The sequence below is a fragment of the Schistocerca gregaria genome, chromosome 3 (assembly GCF_023897955.1).
Source record: "Schistocerca gregaria isolate iqSchGreg1 chromosome 3, iqSchGreg1.2, whole genome shotgun sequence".
In the NCBI taxonomy this organism is placed as follows: Eukaryota; Metazoa; Arthropoda; class Insecta; order Orthoptera; family Acrididae; genus Schistocerca; species Schistocerca gregaria.
The window spans coordinates 611224484-611246771 of NC_064922.1; the positions used below are offsets into that span (position 1 = coordinate 611224484).

Here is a 22288-nt window from a genome sequence, read left to right on the forward strand (position 1 = left end):
TTTTAACCTGCAATGGACAATTGACTAATATTCAGTAAGATTTCAGGGAAAATTATTTCAACAGTGAAAGTTGTTGAAAATTTTTTATGACAACACTTAGTGCCTTTAAAATAAAATCATCTTTTGATACCCTTCTGATTGATCTGAGCAAAGCATTTGACTCTGTGGGTCATTGAATACTAATAGATGAATTGAGGTACTATTGCATTTGAAATACAGAACTCTCTTTTGTGGAATCATATCTTGGAAATAGGAAGCAGAAGGTATACTTATATCATATCAGCTCTGGATTCCTAAGTATTTCAAGAGGCATGCTCCAACCCTTATTGTTTATAATACATGTTAATGACTTGGTTAGTACGCTGATGATACCAATTTCATTTCAACTGTAAATGACTAAGAGGATCTAAAGGAAGAAAGCAAAGCCGGTCTAAGAATTTCCAATATTTGGTTTAAAGTCAATGAATTAACTGTAAATCTGAATAAAATTAAAAATGTCTTGTTTAGTTTGTGCAATACTAACACAGTGTGGTGCCATGCAGTCAGTTGAGTGAGCTATCTTTGGACTTCCTTCTTTGAGGTTTGCCACCGATAGTGAGTGGACCTTCAGTTCACTGCGACAATTTGAATTGGAGTGACTGTGTGTAGGTGTATAGGGTATCAAGCCGATCATTAAAGTACTGATCTCTACACATGGGACCTTAGCGAATTCATTTAAGTCATCGTACCTACTTCCACATTGGTGACCCAAATGACAAGTCCTCCAAACTCTTTTCATGTTTTTTTTTGTATCATCTTTTGTTGCTATGCCATGTGGTCCTTCAACAGCCAACAGCTGCTACATTTGCCTACCGTGACCAAAGCACCTTATTTATCAGTGAACCAGATGCCATCATAGCTTCCAGCTATGCAACCAGAACTTCCAAACATGAACTTTCATCATTTTTTTACTGTGCCTGTGAGTGCTAAGGTTAACAAGGCGCACACGGCTGCCGCCATATTGCCTCAGACTGTGCCTTCGTACACATACGGACATTTTGAACAAGTGAGCGACTTACCACAAACTGTGCCTCATGCTCCAATATGTACTGCATCCTATCCCCAGTGTTACCTCTACCAAACAAACAGTTATGCACTATCAACCCCCAACTAACGCTGTGTTATCAGACGTTTCCATGCCAAATTTCCAAGATTGCCTGTATTTGTAAAGGACCAGCCACACACCTGGTTTGCACTCATGGACTCTCTTTTTCATAATACTGGTGTCCACTCTGAGGAATCTAAATTAGCGTACCTCACCAGTCATTTACACAACCATTTAGACTTAATCACTGACATTGTGGTGTATCCTCCCCCCCGCTCCCCCTCCGCACTACACAAATTCTAAATGAATTATCTGTGGACATTTGTCACTATCTTCTGATGAGATCATTCACTACATTATTCATAAGGAATATTTAGGTGACCTCACTTCCTCCACACTGTGATTTTGTCTATGTGCCCTTGCAACATGGAACTTTCTGCCTGATGCAGCACTAGTTGATCTGGTTAATGAAACTCCTGGAAACATTACAACTGCAACTCCTGCCTCTCACATCAAGCTTGCTTGATGAGAAACAGTTAGTGGCAGACTGTGCTTTCAAGATAATTCGCTGGTGAGAACTTTCATTTCACATTCCAGCTTCCCCCACCCAGTCGAGTGATGCCAACACTGTACTGCCCCTTCCACCACCCAGTATCGAACACGCTTGTCCACGCAGCCAGCTGCCAGTCTAAACCATGAAACTCGTGTGCTGCAGCCTGCTCCACCTCCAGTGGCCTCAAGTGACATGCAGCACAGTGTAGCAGCAACCTCTATGACTGCTACGGCCATTCAACCACACCACCATTACCCCTTATGCTGGTTTCATGCCACGTTCAGCGACGCTGCTTGCAACTGTCACTTACAATGTGCAGTGAAAAACATGCAGTGCGAGATGCATTAGGCACCTCATTTCGTGTAAAAACTTCATGGTGCCACAGTCGTGAGCAGTCAGCACATACTGCTTTACTTGTCAGCACAAGCCTCTGTGTGCGCAATGCTACCAGTAACCAAAAGTTTTTCATTGACAGAGGAGCTGAAACAAGCGTTATTCCCCCATAATCTCCAAACCTCACCTACATTAATATGGGCTGCAAACAATTCAAACATCAACATACTTGGTACAGCTCCAGTCACATTGAATTTACCCACCTCTCTGCAGTTTTCATAGACATTCCACGTAGCAGAAGTCAGTTACCCAGCTGTAGGCATTGATTTCCTATGCCACCACTTGTTTTCTATCAATATGTCAGACAATACCCTGCATCATCTGCCTACTAATAAGACTATTCTATTCATGTCTGCTTCTCGAGTGCAACCCCCACCCCCTCGTGAAAGTTCTCTTAGCTCTTTGACAGCCGAGTGTGTTCTGCTTACAGCTAAACTCGTGAGAGTAACTTGTGACATTGAAGTTCAGTGCCAATTGATTAACGACCTCCAAACTAATCAAGCCACATTACAATGACTCATTGAGGATACTACTTGTGCCCTCTACCTTGCCAGATGTGAGATCTCCAGCCTTCGCAGCATCAGCTGTTCAGCCTCACCACCTGTCACCAACACCGACCACCGTGTGACAGATGATGTTAAGGTCAGTGTTCCTGCCTCTCCTAGTGAACAGTGTGATCCGATCTCCACCCCCATCCATGAAGTGTTTTGGCTGTCACCAACAGTGTGTGTCATAAATTGAACGCTACTGAAGACACCCCTGTCAGACATAAAGCTTGGAGACTGAACCCTCATAAACGCAAGATCGCTAAGTCTATTATTCAGGAACTGCAGGGATTGTATGCCCCTTATCCAGTGATTGGTCATCACCAATTTGACTCACTCCAAAAAAAAAGATGGCTCATTCAGGCTCTGTGGGGATTACCAAAGACTAAACAATAGAACCATTTTGGACAATTACCCAATTCCCCATATACATGACTTTGCACAACAACTAGTGGTTCTAAGATGTTCAGCATGGTAGATTGCAAGAAAGCATATTATCAAATCCTGATACCCCCTGATGACATACATAAAACTGCTATCATCATGCCCTTTGGCCTTTTCTTGTATTGCTACAGGCCGTATGGTTTAAAGAATGAAGCGCAGACATGGCAACACTTCTTTGACTCCCTCCTTCTTGTGTTCCAATTATGCTATGCATAATTCAACAATATTCTAATTTTTTCATCATCAGCAGAAGAACACGAACATCATCTCAGGCCAGTGTTTCATACTCTATCCGATAACGGTGTGGTAATCAATGAGAACAAAACACAACTACGATTCACTTTGGTCACTTTTCTTGGTTCTTGGCCACAAAGTGTCAGCTACAGGTATTAGACCCACCTCAGACAGCATTGCACTGGTTAGTCAGCTGTCACCACCTGAAACATAACATGACTTGCGTCATTTTTTGGGCATGATTAACGTCTTCCGTTTCCACATCCCTAAGGCTGTGTCACTACAAACTCCATTGACAGATACTCTGTCAGGCTCACATACAACAGGCACATGCAAAGTACACGGACCAAGGAAATTGAGTGTGCATTTGCGGATTTGAAACTGGCCCTCGTACAAGCTGTCACCTTAGCTCATCCAGTCGTGGACTCCAAAATCTCCATCACCATGGACACCAGAAATTATTCCATCAGGGCTGTCCTGCAACAGCACATTGGAGATGAAGTACAACCCCTACATTTGTTCTCAAAAAAGTTATTGCCCTCCTAGAAGAAATGGTGGGCATTTGATCGGGAGCTACTTGTTGTGTACGAGGTGATATGTTATTTCTGCGAAGACACTGAGAGTAGAGACATTACAGTCTTCACTGACCACTGCTCCCTCACAGATTCTGTGGACCCCCTTCCCTGTCGGTCTTACCAAATGGACCTTATTGCCCAATACACAAATGATTTCACTACACATGGGGAGCAGACAACATCGTGGTCAATTATCTCTGCCACATCTTCACCATAGATGGTGTCATTGCTGTGACGCACTTGCCGAGCGCAACATCATCATGCAGAAATCATGAAATTACTCACATACAATTCCATGGCTCTTAAGATCAAGCCTTGCATGCTCCATGGGTCAAGCGTCCACTCCAGTGTGATGTCTCAACTGGTTTATACCACCCACTCATCCTGTCACCAGTGAGACGACAGATTTTGGATGCCATATACAACATCGCCCACTGAGGCAGCAAGGCCATGAGCAGGCTTATCACCAAATGCTTTGTGTGGCCCAGAATTAAAGTTCAGTGCCACAACTGGACACAAGCATGTGTTGATTGCGAACACTCCAAGGTCGGTAGGCAAGCGCAAACCCCGACTGGCAGGTTTGATGTACCCCAGGTTGCATCAGACACCTACACCTTGATGTGATCAGTCCACTGCCCCTCTCAGAAAACTATAGATACATCTTGTCAATTATCGATAGGGCAACCCATTGGGTGGAGGCTACCTGTATGGTGGACATTTCTGCAGACTCTGTTGCTCATTCTTTCGTAGCCACATGGATTTCTTGCTTTGGCTGTCCATCCTATGTTACAACAGATAATGGCTGGCGGTTCAAATCTATACTTTTTTCCAAATTATGCAAACTCTGTTGGGTAGCATGACTCTGGACTACTGCCTTATGGCCTACCATCGACCCCCCTCCCCCCTCCCTCCCCCAAAGTAGTGGCCTTGTGGCGTGATGGCAGTGGACCTCAAAAACCCCTTCATGTGCCACAACTCCTTGTGGTCTGACACATTACCTTGGGTATCCATGCCTCCTTCAAGGAGGACCTCAATGCCTCCCTGGTCGAAATATTCTATGGTGAACCATTGGTCATTCCGGCCCATTTCGTTGGGGACTCGCCTCTGCTTGTAGACACTAGACTCCCTCCCCTAGTAGAGCAGATGTGCTCCCATATTTCTCGACAGTGTGTGCTGCCTCCCAGTTCTCATTCCACTCTGAACATGTTAATCCACAAGGAACCAAACAAGTGTGATTATGTGATGGTACACAATGACTCAGTGTGCACAGCTTTACAATGCCCATATTTTGGCCCTCATAATGTGTTAGTGCATGCAATGAACAAATTTGACATCCTCCTATGAGACTGACTTCTCACTTCTTCAGTTCGCTGACTGAAGCCATCATGGACAGTTGCAGACGATGCTGTGGACGAGCCTGCTCCTGCTGATCTGCGTACATCACCGCACAAGGTCTCTGCTGACACCAATGTCTCGCCGCCCGATATCTGTTTGGCACTGGCTCCAACTCCAGCCTTCCCGAGTCCGACCCTTGATGGTGAGGGTTCCCCTTCCTCACCACTCACCCTCTTTTCCCCTTCCCCTCCTTACTCTTTTAAGCTCCACACAGATGCATCCCATTTTGCCCTGGATGACATCTCTCTACAGGTATGTGACAATTTCATTTTCATCCTTCATGCTCCTGCCCGCTCAGCTGATGATCCTTCCACCTCTTCCATTTCCATCATCAAACACCTCCAACTCCCGCCAGGTGTGGAGATCAATGATGGTCCACTCTGCTCACATGCAGGCTGCTTATTATGCCCAGCCATGTAGCATCATAAAGACTATGTCACTCCTTTCCCCTCCCCTCCCTCGCCCATCAGTAGTGAGTCGCACTGGCCCTGTCTACAGAAACAGACATACCTACTGCTACTGGATCTTTGCCTGTGTGCAGTGTCCCTGATGCCTTCCCCCTCCATAATGCCACAAGTGCTCCACACTGCTAGGAGGGGGCAGGGCGGCGGCGTAGGGGGGGGGGGGGGGGGGGCTCTGTGGCAGCATGCAATCAGTCGAGTGACCTATCTTTGCACTGCCTTCTTTGAGGTTTGCGGCCGATAGTGCACAGACCTTCAGTTCATTGTGAAGATTTTAATTGGAGAGACTGTGTGTAGGTGTATAGCAGTATCAAGCCAGTCATGAAGGTACTCATCTCTACACATAGAATCTTAGCATATTCATTTAAGCCATCGTATCTACTTCCACAACTGATTGTATGTCTGTCAAATTTCTGGTTGTACAATTGGCTTCCAGATTAACTTGGAACCACCACTGCACACTTTAAACTATCAACAGTCATATACTTTTTACATAAACTTAAAGCAAGTCTGCATGAAAACATCTTACTTAGTTCCTATATTGCATATTTTCGTAGTGATATATCATAAGTACACTGCTTTACGAATGATCCAGTGGGACAAAAAAAAATTAAATTATGTGACAGAAGAAGGCAGTCAGATGTGCAGCAGGTGTTTTCAAAAACAATGTATTTTGTAGGCCATTTTTTAAAGAAATGGGTGTTGTAAAGGGACACCCTCCTCTAGCATTACTTATCTTCAACAGAAGCTATCGACACCAAAAATTTTCTATCTTTTAAACACGTTGCAATGGGGTCTTTTTTATAATAGAAATAACCGATACCATGTATACTATCGGTTCTTGTATAGGTGAACGTTCTCGGCTGTTTCACTGAAAGGCATTTTGTTCAATTTCATATGTGCTGTATTTTATTTCAGGCTAAAATATATAAAGAAATTAATTTGGTAGTATTATATACGTACAGTTAAAATTAGTCTTCTATGAGAAATATTTGACATTATGAAATTTCTGGCATACTTAAAATTCGTATTTTTCATTTGCAGAATCTGATGATATTTATTAAATTTACTTCTGGACTCATTTATAAAAGAATGCTTTAACCTGGCAAAAATTCTTCTTTTGTCAAGAAAGTTTTTGAACTCTCTTGTTTTGTAAACTCTTTGGAACATTGTGAGTACCATAGAATGTAAGGAGAAGTGGGCATGCATCTGATGGAAACACATGTGGCTTTTAACTTTGTCTACAACAATGTAACTGATGGTTGTCTGAAAATGGAAATTGTGAAGTCAGTGTGTATTAGAAAATGGGATAAAATAAAAGAAAATCATAGCAACAGATAGTACTTCATCAGTTATTTAGTCATCTGGAACCCAGTAAGTCACAATTTCAGCTGCAAGAATGTACCCCCCCCCCCCCTCCCCGACCGCAAGAACTGGAGCCAAAACAAGAGAAAATGAAGATAAAAAAAAGTTTTTCTTTTATATATCTTATGCCTCTCAAAGCTTGAGTGGAGACAGAAAAATTTAATAGTAATGTGTGAGAGGATAAGATTACAATTGGGGGCTCAGCAGGGATCTGTTGACTGATAATGAAAATTTGTCTGTTGCAGAAGAAGAAAGTGCAATTATTTGTGTATCTGTAGTTTTTATGTAAATGAACTTCAATAACTTGACAAAAGAAATGTGAGGACTGCCCAACAAAGTTGTATCAACAGTGACGAGATAATATCAACAATGACGGACTGGATGAACTGAAGGAGGATATTACAGCTTTGACAAGGAACATCAATAAGAAAAAAAGATGGGTACAAACTATTTCTGAAATTAATTTCTTTTCGATGGACTTGTGTGATTGCTAGGAAAATGAATAGAGATGAGTGTACTGATGTAGATGTGAAAGCTGTAGGACCCAGCCAGAACACATTAGAAACACGTGAAAGTGTAGTCAGCAAAGAAACAGTGAAAAGTGATATATTGCAGTTGATTTTAGCAAAATTAGAGGAAATGAAGACAGATGACATAGCAAATTTAGTGCTCTTAATGATCAGCAAACCAAAATAAAAACAGATAACAATATAAATTTAGTGCTGTTAAGGAGCTGTTAACTGAAATAAGGATGAACAATGATAGCAAATTTACATCATTACAACAATTAAACAACCTAAAAACTGAAAACAATTGTAATATGGACAGGGTACAATGCCAAGTAGACCAACTTAGTAATCAGGTTTTGGAGCTAAAAAATGAGTTGTCAGATTGACTTTTTCATCCACACTTTTTAATCAATGTATTAGATAATAAATTTATTGTTTTGGAAAAAGAGTTACTTGCACAACCTGCAAATCAGGAGAAGAATTTTAATGATGTAAGTGTTCAACAGAAGGCCGTAGATGAAAAAAATGGAACAGAACTTTAGTGGTTTATATCTAGAAATTGTAAATGTAGAAAACAGTACGCTAATTAATGTAAATGTTTTAGATCAAAAAATTTCAGTGGTTCAGGAAAACTGTGTTCACAACAATCTGTATTCAAATAATGGTATTGTGTGGTCCAAAATTCCAATCAAAAGTTTTCCATCAGACAATTTACATCCAGTGGAATTTTTGCAACCACTGTCGAGACAGTTCTGTGTCAAGCATGAGTGACAAACAAAAGATTAAATTTGTTAAATGATGTCTTGAAGGTGAAGCTCTGTCTTGGGTAAATTAAGCTTGGGTAATTTAAATCAGTGAGAAACATACCAAAGTCTCAAAAAAAGTTTTTTAAATAAATTTTGGTCAGAAGCTGAACAAGGGAGAATTGAAAGTGAATTTCTAAATGGTCCAAATTATAGCAATAGGGATGGTATTCTGAAAGAGTTTTGTAAGAATCAACTTAAGAAACTAACTCATGTTGACAAACCATTTGACAAAATGACTTTGATTGATGCACTCAAAAGGAGATTACGAGAGAGACTGCAGTGGGATATAGTTCATGGACCTGATGATTGCTTTGAACAATTTTTACGATATGTTGACAGGCTTAGCAGGGCAGTAGAAAGAAGCATGTACCATAATAATTGAAGTGATAGAGATCACATTGATAATAGAGACAAAAATTTTGAACCTCAGCAGAATAGAAATAATGGGGATAATCATGGTCAATTTAATAGAAGAAATAATCATAGAGGAGGCCCTTCGGGAAATGGCAGTCTGCCTTAATGAAGGTCTACAGTTTTGGGGTAAGGAAACACCAGTGCAAGACCACAATTTACACTTACAATTAGACAATAATAACAGTATTAGTAATGTGGCACAGGTATCTGACATTGAACAGAAGGAACATCTGATTTCTTGTTTATATTTGATCAAAAGTTTTGGAACACTGTGTTTAATTATGATGACATAGACACTAATCACAACCATATTGTGGGACTAATGAGAATTTTGATGTAGTGTGTACTAATGATTTCTTCCCTTGGTCAGAAAACAGTGTTATTGATGTATGTAAGTCATGTTATGACTGCGTAGGATCTGAACTAGGTAGTATTTTTGAGTAGATGTGGATGAGAGCTGTGAAATAACTGAGGTTGGTACATTGGAGACAGGTAGCTTATTGCAAATGAATGTAGGTAAGGTAAGTGACCTTGATGGTGGTGAGACTTTTGTTGTTAATGATTTTGTTGGTGCAGTAATTTTGGAAGAATATGATGATGATGACGAGTATCAGGTATTTGTGTAATTTAAGAACAATGAAGTTTCAGTTATTTGTGAATGATGTTGACAATACAGATAAGGTGAGTGGTGTATGTGATGATGTAAGTGTGAGTCATGGTATACCAGTCCAGTCAAAGCAATTTTCATTAAAGTCATGCTGAGTAATGATCCAAACAGTAAAGGTGAGTTATCTGTAAGTCTAGAGATACAGGTAGCCCAATTGGTGGTACATCTGATCAATTTAGGGACAAAATTAAGTACAGTAAGAATTTTGTGGAAATGCTCGTTGTATGTGTAAAGATAAGAGGAGCCACTGGTAAGAAAAGCAAGTATGTAAAACGTCAAGTACTATTAACATTTAGTATATGGGACAACACCTTTGAACATGGGTACTTAATGACCCCTAGTCTTGAGGAAAATATACACTATGTTTGCAGATTCATAAGACCATATAATTGTGTTTTGTTTGTCATGAATTTAGTATGTAAGATGATGTGATTTCTAAAGTTCTGTCTTATTCACTGACTGAGTTAAAATCTATGAGACACTGTATAGTTACGTTTTGTAATAGATTTGTGCTTTAGAATTTGATACATATATGAGAGGAGACTAAATGAGCAGATTTTTTTTTGCAATTTTGAAATGAGAAAATGTTCAAAATTTGTACTGTAAAAATTAGGAATAGCATCTGACATAACTGTGTGCATCACCTGGTTAGTTGATTTTTCACTGTGTTTAACACTGTTTATTAAAGTTTCATACCTGAACCCCTTTTAATATCATCTAACATAAATCCTACATAATTGTGTTTGGAATATAAATAGGGAGAGCACATGTTCTGTGATATGATGAAGGTACTGAACAGCATATTTAGTGCTCAAAAAAATGTTTCAGGATTTGATGTGAATGTTATACAGGAAGTTACCTATCTGTTGGAGCATGTAATAAGAACTCTAGGGAGCAAAGAGAAAGATGTGGGTGGATCCACTGCTGTATGGCTGTACCCTGCTGGACCAGTCAACTTACAAGGGATCATAGGTGCTGGCTAATGTACTCAAGCATCTGTCAATTACATCAGTGTTGTGATGGAGATATGTAATTTGTTTCCAGGACTGCCAAAGACAGTGTTATTCCAAATAAATGCATTTTTTTTCAAGTAGTGGGATTAACTTCCCAATACATTATCTAACATGAAATCAATATGTTTTTTATCAATTATAAACGAATTTTCTAGGCTGCTATAAATGTTGGTTAGTTTGTATGAACCATTAGTAAGTAGTGAGGAAGACATTTACTAGTATAGACGATGTAACAAGATGTATACATGTTTGCTTTTATACACTGATTTTGGTCCTCAACATACTTGATTATGTCATCATTCAAAGCTATTTATGATTCTGTTTACCTGTATTTATTCTTAGTACTGCAATACTGTACCTGAATGAAACTTGACTCGCACTTAACTCTGTTTTGGGTACCCCTGGTCATCATGACTGTTTCTGTGTATTCAAGAACAGTGTGCAACTATTGATGGAGAATAGTTGCTTCTTATAATTAATCTTTACATATATTGAACTTATTGATGTGATTATGAACTTAATTCATTTTGTTGTGTCAAAACATTTTTTGCTGGTTAGTACCCATTGTGGTCTGGATTCATGGGTCGGTCCCCACATCATAAGCTTAGCCTCTAATATTTTTTCATTATTTTGTCCTTTCTTGAGTCAACATATCCTTAAATACTCTGGTTTATGTGGCTGATGGATTTTGTGCTATATTCCTACTCATGATTGAGTATGTTCTGGTCTGTGGCTGCCATGTTTTTCGAATCAGCTCACTCGGTCCTTCACTTAGGCTCTGAATATTTTCTCTTCTCTCTTGAAGGTGTGATTTTATGGACATAAACTTACAATTTGTAATTCTACTAATTTACATTGTCTCTGCATTTATTCCTGTAATTCAGTGTTGTAACATTTTAGTTTTTGTTGGAATTGTGTGAACAATATATTTCGTGTGCGACGGCGCAAAGTGCACTGTGTAAAATAGACCTCTTTGGCATTGTCTAACACTCTTTGCGTGCGCTAATTATTCTGTTGTGTTTGCTGGAAATTTTTTTGTTCTTGAATGTGCAAATATAGTTATTAGTAAAAATGTCCTTTTTTCTCCTTAATACTTATTCAGCTGCACAAATTCCAGTAGTTTATGGGCCCAGACTGCATTTGGAATAAGCTTATCAATAAAATAGTAGGGAGAAAGTATTGAAAAAGTTCCAATTTACGTGAAGTGCGAGTTATCCTTACAAGACGATCACAATTTTTTTTCCACATTATTTTCAGTGTTCTTTATGGCAATAAAAACCAAGTTACCATTAAGAATGAGTGCGGCACAAATTCCACAGATTGAAAGACTTATAGGTCGCAAAAACTATGCAACCTGGAAGTTCACAGTAGAAGCGTATTTACGTTTAGACGACCTAAGGGATGTGGTAGATGGGACAATGAAATCCACAGATCAGAATTATTCAAGTAAGGATAGGAAAGCAAAATCAAAATTGATATTACTGATTGATTCGGTGAATTATGTTTACGTTGTAAAAGCTGCTACAGCAAAAGAAGTCTGGGGCAATTTACGAAGTGCATTCAAGGATGGTGGTCTTACGAGAAAAGTAGGATTATTAAGTGAGTTAATTACCACTCATCTGGTCAAATGTAAGAGTGTAGACAAATACATTAACAAAATAATAACCATGTCGAACTGACTGAGAAACATCATATTCGAGATCACTGACGAATGGATAGGAACATTGCTGTTGGCAGGACTGCCCAAAAGGTATGCACCTATGATTATGGGACTTGAAAGCTCGGGTATACCAATCACAGGTGACAGTGTTAAGGTGAAAATCCTGCAGGACGTAAAGAGTGCTCCAAGCTGTTGTACATTGGAGAAGGAAGGTGCGTCTGCTCTCTACTCAAAAAACAAAGAGAAGAAATCGGTGAGGTGCTATAAATGTCAGAAGATGGGACATATTGTGTCTCAGTGCAAAGAAAAAGTAATCCCAAGATCAGACACTCAGCAAAAGAGGTACATTACTGATAGCCCAGAGAGAAGGACCAATAACAAAGGTAAGGCACTCTCATGTTTTTATTCTTTTGGTGGGATGAGTAATTGTGATACGGAATGGATTTTAGACTCAGGTGCATCTGTGCATATTGTTAAAGATAAATCACTTCTTTATGACATCAAAGATAAGACTCATATGGGAATATCTACTGCTGATGGCAACAAGCTCCACTGTCCCCTGGCTGGGAAACTAGATCTACATGTAAGTGTAAATGGTGAATCAGATATGGTTACAGCACATAATGTTCATTATGTGAAAAATGTGGCAACTAACCTGCTGTATGTAGGGGAAATTGTCAAGAAAGGAAATACAGTCACTTTTGACATGCAGGGTGCAAGAGTAATCAGTGAAAGTGGTGAAGTTATAGCTACAGCAAGTAACGAAAGGGGTATTTTTAAGTTGGATACCATTGACAGTAAACATAAAAATGTTAGTGATTCAGTATATTCAGCAGAAGGTTTTTTATGGCACCGGAGGCTTGGACATTTAAATAGAAAGAGTATATCTATAATAAAGGATATGGTAAGGGGAATACAGAATTTTAGTGTGCCCAAGGATCCTTGTGAGACATGTATAAAGGGAAAACAAGCAAGGTTACCCTTCAAGACAAGTAAGAGTAAATCCACAGAAGTCTTACAGTTAATCCATACATATGTATGTGACCCGATGGAGTGTGAATCCATAGGTGGGAGTAATTATTTTCTTACATTTATTGATGATTACTCACGATATACTCATGTTTATTTTCTTAGTTCTAAAGACCAAGTGAGTGATATCTTTGAGGAATATTGCAATATGGTTGAAAGGTGGGCGGGAAAGAAGATCGAGATCATCAGGTCTGATAATGGGAGAGAATATTTTAACCAGAAATCGAAGAAATTTCTGGCAGAAAAGGGAATCAGAAATCAAACTACCATAAGGTACAGCTCATCTCAAAATGGGGTTGCTGAGAGGGCTAATAGGACGATTGTTGAAGAAGCAAGGAGCATGATGACTGACACTGAATTATCCAATGATTTTTGGGCAGAGGCAGTGTCAACAGCTGTATATTTGAACAATAGATCACCTACAAAAGCATTAAAGAATAGAACCCCTTATGAGATATGGATAGGAAAGAAACCTGATCTAAGCAATATAAGGGTTTTTGGGTGTGACGCAATGGCACATATTCCAAAACAGCTAAGAGGAAAAGGGATCTGAAAGCTAAAAAGTATATTTTTGTAGGCTATTGTGAAAATTCAAAGGGCGACCGATTAATGGATCCATTGACTAAAATGATTGTTACAAGTAGAGATGTAATATTCTTTGAAAATAGAAAGGACTCTAAAGAGAGCAAAACCACTAAGTCAACTGCACCTAGTTCAGAGGGTGAAACCTTGTGTGAGGAAATAGAAAGTGGAGAAGAAGAAGAGAATGGATACAATTTATGATGACATTGAGTTAGAGGATAAAAAAAATGAAGAAAACAATGTAAGGCGTTCTTCTCGTGTACCAAAACCGAAGGAATATCTGGATTTTGAAATGTATACAGCACAGTCTTTTAATGATGAACCAAAAACAGCAGAAGAAGCAATGAGTGGCCCAAACTCTCAAGAATAGAAAGAAGCAATGAAGAGAGAATTAGAATCTTTATATCAGAACGAAACCTTTGAATGGGTAGACATGCAAGGAGATAAGAAACCACTGCAGGCAAGATGGGTATTCAATTTGAAGAACCCTGAAAGCTCATCACCAAAATACAAAGCAAGACTTGTGGTAAAAGGATATTCACAAAAACAAGAGGTAGATTACGGAGAAACTTTTTCACTTGTAGTCAAGTATGCATCATTGAGATATCTTTTACCCTTGGCAGTAAAACGAGATTTAATAATTCATCATATGGATGTTAAAACGGCATATTTAAACAGGAAATTGGAGGAGGAGATATATGTCATTCCACCAAGGGAAGCCATAAAAACCAGATCAGAAAGTAAAAAGATTTGGCGTTTGAGAAAAAGTATTTATGGACTTAAACAACGTGGACGTTGCTGGAATCGATGTCTACATGAAACTCTAATAAATATGAATATGAAGCAATCCAAGGCAGATCTCAGCAATTTCTATAAAGGGAGAAAAGAAGAAATAATAATAATGGCGATATGGGTGGACAATTTCTTTATCCTGACTGAAAGTGAAGGCAAAATGAGAATTTTCAAGAAACAGCTGCAAACCAAGTTTAATGTGCATGATTTGGGAGAAGTCAAATGTTATTTAGGTATGCAGATTACTAAGGATGAAGAAAGACAATAATTGAGCATAAGTCAATCATCATACATGGAAAAAATATTAAAGAAATTTGGCATGAGCGATGATTACAAACCCATAAGTACTCCAATGGAAGTAGGAGTGAAGTTAAGTGTAAATGAGACTGATGTGGAATGTAACAAGAATGTTCCTTATTTAGAAGCAGTCTGTTATATTTGTCTCAAACATCACAACCCGACATTGCTTTTGCCACCAATGCAGTGAGCAGATATTGCAGAGACCCAAAGGAAAAGCACTGGAAAGCTGTAAAGAGGATATTCTGATACCTAAGAGGAACCTCAAACTATGAGTTAAAATACCATAGAGATGGTAACGCAAAACTAGAGGGATATAGCGATGCGGACTTGGGGAGTGAATTGGGAGACAGATACTCCACCACTGGCTGCTGTTTTAAATTAATGGGGGGCCTCACATTATGGTCCTGTCAAAAGCTAAAAACTGTTGCACTGAGCACCGTAGAGGCCGAGTATATGGCACTATCTTACACCACACAGGAAGCATTATGGCTATGAACATTAATAAGTGAAATAGAACCCAATTTAACTGCGGAACCTACAACCATCTTCTGTGACCATAAGGGAGTTATAAACCCCACTAAAAATGATGTGACTAGTGCTAGGACAAAGCATATTGATATATGGCACCATTTCATTCGGGACCACATAGAGCGACAGAACATTGCCATGGACCATCTGCGCACAGAAGACATGTTAGCTGACCTTCTGACCAAACCCTTGGAAAGGGAGAAGTTTGAGGAGATTGTGGGACTATTTGGTTTATCTTGTGGAAGCAACACACAAAATATAAGTTCAAGGAGGGGTGTTGGAATTGCGTAAACAATACATTTTGTGTGTGACGGCGCGAAGTGCACTGTCTAAAATAGACCTCTTTGGCATTGTCTAACACTCTTTGTGTGCGCTAATTATTCTGTTGTGTTCACTGGAATTTTTTTTGTTCTTGAATGTGCAAATATAGTTCTTAGTAAAATGTCCTTTTTTTCTCCTTAATACTTATTCAGCTGCGCAAATTCCAATAGTTTTGACTTTGTACTATTTGCCTTGTGACTGAATGTTCCACAGACCTGAAAATCAGAATGCCATGTCCTGATATATGTATAGAGTATGGCTTGTACAGTAGATATTTTCCTTATGTTTTCTGTAATATGTTATGTATAAGATACCTGTATACATTTATATTCTATCTTTTGGCATAATTTTGTACACCATTTGGCAAACCTTTCAGTCTGACACAAAATATTGTAAATACATTGTTTCCAAATTTTGTGAGGGAGATATTGTAAAGGGACATTCTCCTCTAGCATTACTCTTCTTCAATAGAAGTTATCAATACAAAAAATACTTTCTGTTGCTTAAACAGGTTAATATTATCTCAGCTGTTCAACCAAAAGAATTTCATACAATTTTGTACACAATGTGGTATATTTCAGGCTATAATCTATAAAAAGAAATTATTTTTGTTGTTACCATTGATATGTAATAGCTTTGAATTACAGTTAAAATTACTTTTCTTTTAGAAACATTCAAAAATTACTAAATATCTGGCACACTTAAAATTCCTGTTATTAATTGTGCAATCGGACAATATTTATTATGTTTGCTTCTTGATTCATTTATAAAATGATGATATAAATTGGTGGAGACTCATTTGTCAAGAAAATTTGTAAACTCTTTGGAATATTGTTAGTACCACAGAATGGATTAGTAGTGGGGATGCATTTGATGTGATCGGATGTGTTTTTATTTCTGACAATAACAATGAAGTTTTCGGTTTTGAAGAGGAAATTGTAACAACAGTTTGATGTAGAAAAATGTTAAAGAATACAAATCAACATAGAAACAGGCAATGCTTCACAAGTTATTATGTCAATTGGAACCATGAGAATCTACAATGTCAAAAATTTCAACTTCAAGAATCAACCCCTAGACATGAAGAACTGGAGCCAAATATTAGAAAAGAAGGTAAGTAAAAAACCTTATTGTAAATCTTACTACTCTCAAGGATTATTAAAAGAGTTTATTATGATGTCAGTGACAATCAACAAATGAGGGAGGGGTAGATTACAATGTTACGACAGCCCCATCATTATTTACACTTAGTTGCCTAGTCCATTGACACTAAAAGAGCTACAAATTAAGGCAGTCATTTTACTATCAAAATACACATCACAAAGAAATGATTGACCAGCCCTTTTGCTAGATTAAGCAAGAGGCATAATAGCTATATGTAGCTTGGAGTTAAACTGTTGACTGGACTGCCTCCAGACAGACACACTACCTCACTGAAAACTTTCAGAAATGTTATATGAAACTGGCTTAAAAAGAAGGTTTTTTTAGGCCACAGAAGAATACTTGGACTGTGAAAAAGATCTTAAATTTTACATTGTACTTGCTGTACATCTGCATGAAAATATACATGAATAAACTGCCATTACTCAGTTAGATTATTAGATGTTTCTTCACGTCTTGTTTAATTTTTACAAACTAATGAAGTTAAAGCATGCAAAATGGGTGCTACAGAGGACTGTTGGAGATTGGATGGGTACATCATATAACTAATGAGGAGGTACTTAATAAAATTTGGAGGAAAAAGAATTTGTGACTCAACTCAACTAAAGGAAGAGATCAGTTGAAATGTCATGTTCTGAGACATCAAGGAGACACCTACTTAGTGTTGTAGGGAGGCGTGTGAGAATAAAATTACACAGGGAAACTCCAAGTTGCATATAGTAAGCAGGTTCTAAAGAATATAGGTTGCAGTGGTTATTTAGAGATGAAGAGGCTTTCATAGGATAGAGTAGCAGAGAGAGCAGCATCAAACCAGTCTTCAGACTGAAGACCACAACAACAACAAACAATAATAATCAATTAATGGACCATAAAGCGTGATGTTGTTATTAAAAGGCAGGTTGTGCAAGTGTTCTACACAAAGTCAAAAATGGAATTTCACTGACCTTTTCAGGACGTATCTTGTATTCTGGAACTCTGTCCATCAATTTTCGCATGTCCTCCTTTGACTGGACTACACTACGAGACAGGTCCAGCACTTGAGGAGCTTCCTTCTTTTTCCCCAGCAGATCATCAAGCTTTATAGTTGCCATTTTGTTGTTTTTTTCTTTACTTTAATATTTAATGAATAAGTTAACAAAATTATCATATGCTATTAAGCAGAAAGAAGATTCATCCTTAATTCTTTTGTTTCAATTCACTGCAAGAGGTTTGTAAATATTAATCTTCTTGTACATATAAATCTCTTCTACTACAGTCACCTTCCAAATTAACAGAAAACTTGTTCATAGGATGACATGAAAGTCTTTGCAGAAATTATTATGTGCTGTTCAATGATCATCTGCGATGTAAGTAAGCATCACTGGTCTTCACAATCCAATAGCTTCCATTTCCATAGTTTTATTTGAGCAAGATGTTTCTATTTCTTCAAAGAACAGATCCCTGGAATTAAATAAAGAAAATCCATCTCATAGAATTCAAAACCTTGAATTCTAGAATTATTTGTTTTACAGCATAATGATATGCAATTACTTGACTACAGCTCGCATTTCACTTACATAAACTGTAAATTCAAGGATACAGAAACATGTGACCAAAGCCTGCATCTTCTACAATAGTCAAATGATTGTTGTAATATTAAATACTTTTGAAGAAAAGGAGACCACTCACTGAAAAGCAGGAGTGCTGAGTTATTGATAGTCTCACACAAAAGAAATAAAACTGGCTAACTTCACTTTCTGAGTAATCCTCTGACCACCTAGAGTAAAACAGCCCCCCCCCCCTCCCACACACACACACACACACACACACACACACACACACACACACACACACACACATCTCTCTGAACCTACAAGGTGCTGGCTGGACTAAGAGAGCCAATGCTTTGTTCTCGGTAGGTGCTGGTTGTGGTGGGGGTAGTGTCGAGTGGTATAGGTAGAGGGAGAGGCAGGTGGGAGACAGAGAGAGGGACTGCAGGTGGTGGCTAGCAGCTCAGAGGGAGGCAATTGGTTCACCAGCTAGGAATGTGTAAGGGAGACATGGCTGGTATATTGGCTAGGCAAGTAATGCACGATTGCAGAGGCTATTGGGAAGCAGCACACACTGAAGGCGATGTGGAAACATGAGTTCAAAGATGGTGACAGGACAGTGAAAGGGGAAACTGTTGGGTGAAGGGTTTAGGGCAGTGGGTTACTTGAGATTGAGGACAGGATGATTATGGGAGTGGAGGATGTGTTATGGGGATAATCCCATCAGCACAGTTTAGAGAGGCTGGTGGTGGAGGGAAGGATTCATATGGCCCAGTTGTGAAGCAGCCATTGAAACTGAACATGTTGTGCTCAGCTGGGTGACGACTTTGTTTTTGGCAAACAGTTTGGCAGAGGCCATTCATCCTTGTGAACAACTGGTTGGTAGTCATGCCGATACAAAAAGCTGTGCAATGTGTGCAGCAGAGTTGGTACATGACATGTGTGCTTTCACAGGTGGCCTGGCCTCTGATAGGGTAGGGTAAGCCTCTGAGAGGATTGCATTAGGAGGTGCTGGATAGGTGGATTGTGCACATCTCTGCCACGTGGATATGATCCCCTTGGCAAGGAGTTGGGATTGGCAGTGGCATAGGGATGGACTGGGATGTTGTGTATGTTGGGTGTGCAGCAGAGTTGGTACATGACATGTGTGCTTTCATAGGTGGCCTGGCCTCTGATAGGGTAGGGTAAGCCTCTGAGAGGATTGCATTAGGAGGTGCTGGATAGGTGGATTGTGCACATCTCTGCCACGTGGATATGATCCCCTTGGCAAGGAGTTGGGATTGGGAGTGGCATAGGGATGGACTGGGATGTTGTGTATGTTGGGTGGATGACGGAGTACCACTTTAGGAGGGCTGGGAATGATCTTGGATATGATGGAGCTCATTTCGGGGCAAGATGAGAGATAATCAAAGCCTTGCTGAAAGGGTGATATTGGGTGACGAGGGGGGGGGGGGGGGGGGAGGCGTTGTAGCTGACTTTTGGATGAAATTACACGTCTGTGAAGGCCTTTGTGAGGCCTTCAGCATATTGGGCAAGAGAGTTCTCACCACTGCAGATATATCGTCCACGAGTGGAGAGGCAGCTACCAACTTCATTGAACTATGCATATGAGAGCTATTTCTACAACACATTCTCCACTTCCATAACTCAATGTCAGGTAAACCACTGCCTCTGCAACCTCCACCCAACAGTTTCTCCCCCTTCCCCAGACTTTCACCCCTCCCAACTCACGTTCTCACATAATCTTCAGTTGTATATTACAGTTGTATATTACATGCCAAACCCACATGCCTGCCATCCCTTGATTCTGCATTCATAGCCAGCAAACTGATGCCCCCTCTGAGTCCCTATCCATCCACCTCCAGTCCTTCTCATTGCCTCCCACCTCCCTCTCCTTCTATCCACCCTAGTAACACTACTCCCAACACAAACAGTCTACCGTCCTGCAAAGGATAACTCAGAAAGCTTGTAAGTTTTCTTTTTTCATGAGTGCCTATTGACAACTCAACACTTCTGCTTTCAGGTGAGTGGTCTCCTTTAACCCAAAAGCATTATTTTCTACAAGAACATTCCTACAGCATTGATAGTTGAAATATGCTTTTTGAGATTGCACTCTAGGCTAGAATGAGAATTACAATAATTATATGGGTTAAGCCCATATTCAGCTGCAGAAATACAAACATTTTTCTATATACTGCATTTTAAAAAAAGCAGAAGTGGAGTCAGTTGTGTAACTGCAACATATGACCTTATTCCATCTGTGTTGAGAAATGTCACTAAAATTGAAAGAAAGGGTAGACTAAAAATGGGAAATTATGTGAAACAAGAGTGTACAAGGATGTTGGACAATATATTGCATCAGAAGTGTGAGCATTGGGGCTAACTGGTTTTCACAAACATAAAAATGTTGTGAGGTATTGTTAGCAGATACATAATTTATGGAATTTAATGGATATTAATTAAAGATTAAGACCTTTATTATTTTTCATTTATGCAGACAACCTTCCCAGGATTCACGATAATGAACTACTCTTCACCATGGATGCCAACAATACATTTGGTCTTGGCTGGGAAAAAGATTCAGGTAATCTTAACAAGGAAATGCAAAAATGAATAGGGAAAATACAAGATCATATTGAAAGTGAAAATTTAATGGTTAAGTTCTCAAAAAGCAAAGCAGTGTACTTTCAGTCTCATGGCTCAAATAACCAAAAGGTGATAAATGAAAGTCCACTGAACAACACAACAATTGTTTGCAACTATTGGGCATGTAGAAAGGTACTAAAATGACCTGAAAACATCAAGTTAATAATATGGGTAATAAGCTAACATCTAATCTATATGTCTTAAGGAGTATAACTCCATATCTAAATTCAAAAGTAAGTACAATAAATTTTGGACTTGTGTAACAGGAGAACAAGGCTTAGTCAAATGAAAATCTGAGACAGCGGGGCATATATAATTGGAAAGAAAAAGCATAAGACAGAAGCATTTGGAGGCAACATGTGAGACTGGAAGTTCCTTGGAAGCCAAAAAGAGCCTTTTTTGTCGTACAGTATTAGAATTCAGGGTGGAACATATCAAACATACATCAACAGAGTTTTTGTGTTAAAGAAGAAAGCTCTGAGGAAAGTAACTTAAGTGAGAGGATACAATATGTATAGCTCTATTTTTAATTTGCATCATCACGGCTGTATTTGCAATAACAAAGATTCCAAGACTTACCAAGCGGGAAAGCGCCGGCAGACAGGCACAATGAACAAAACACACAAACACACACACAGAATTACTTGCTTTCGCAACCGATGGTTGCTTCTTCAGGAAGGAGAGGGAAAGACGAAAGGATGTGGGTTTTAAGGGAGAGGGTAAGGAGTCATTCCAATCCTGGGAGTGGAAAGACTTACCTTAGGGGGGGAAAAGGACAGGTGTACACTCGCACACACACACATATCCATCCACACATACACAGACACAAGCAGACAAGCATGTCTGCTTGTGTCTGTGTATGTGCGGATGGATATATGTGTGTGTGTGTGTGTGCGAGTGTACACCTGTCCTTTTTTCCCCCCTAAGGGAAGTCTTTCCGCTCCCGGGATTGGAATGACTCCTTACCCTCTCCCTTAAAACCCACATCCTTTCGTCTTTCCCTCTCCTTCCTGAAGAAGCAACCATCGGTTGCGAAAGCTAGTAATTCTGTGTGTGTGTTTGTGTGTTTTGTTCATGTGGGTTTTAAGGGAGAGGGTAAGGAGTCATTCCAATCCCGGGAGCGGAAAGACTTCCCTTAGGGGAAAAAAAGGACAGGTGTACACTCGCGCACACACACACACACACACACACACACACACACACATATCCATCCGCACATACACAGACACAAGCAGACATCCCCATGTGGAAGTTTCTTTCTATATATATATATACAGAAGCA

The 22288-nt window shown here is 39.3% G+C and overlaps 1 protein-coding gene across 3 annotated transcripts in view; it reads right to left on the reverse strand.

The window, feature by feature from the left end:
- The window catches only part of LOC126356187 (uncharacterized), a 160933-nt gene that overhangs the window by 72058 nt on the left and 66587 nt on the right, over positions 1–22288 (reverse strand). For all 3 annotated transcript variants that reach the window (XM_050006966.1, XM_050006967.1, XM_050006968.1), the window contains one exon: positions 17776–18271. In XM_050006966.1, the coding sequence (XP_049862923.1) occupies positions 17776–17922 (147 nt within the window). In that variant the 5' untranslated portion in view covers positions 17923–18271. The remainder of the gene's footprint in view (positions 1–17775; positions 18272–22288) is intronic.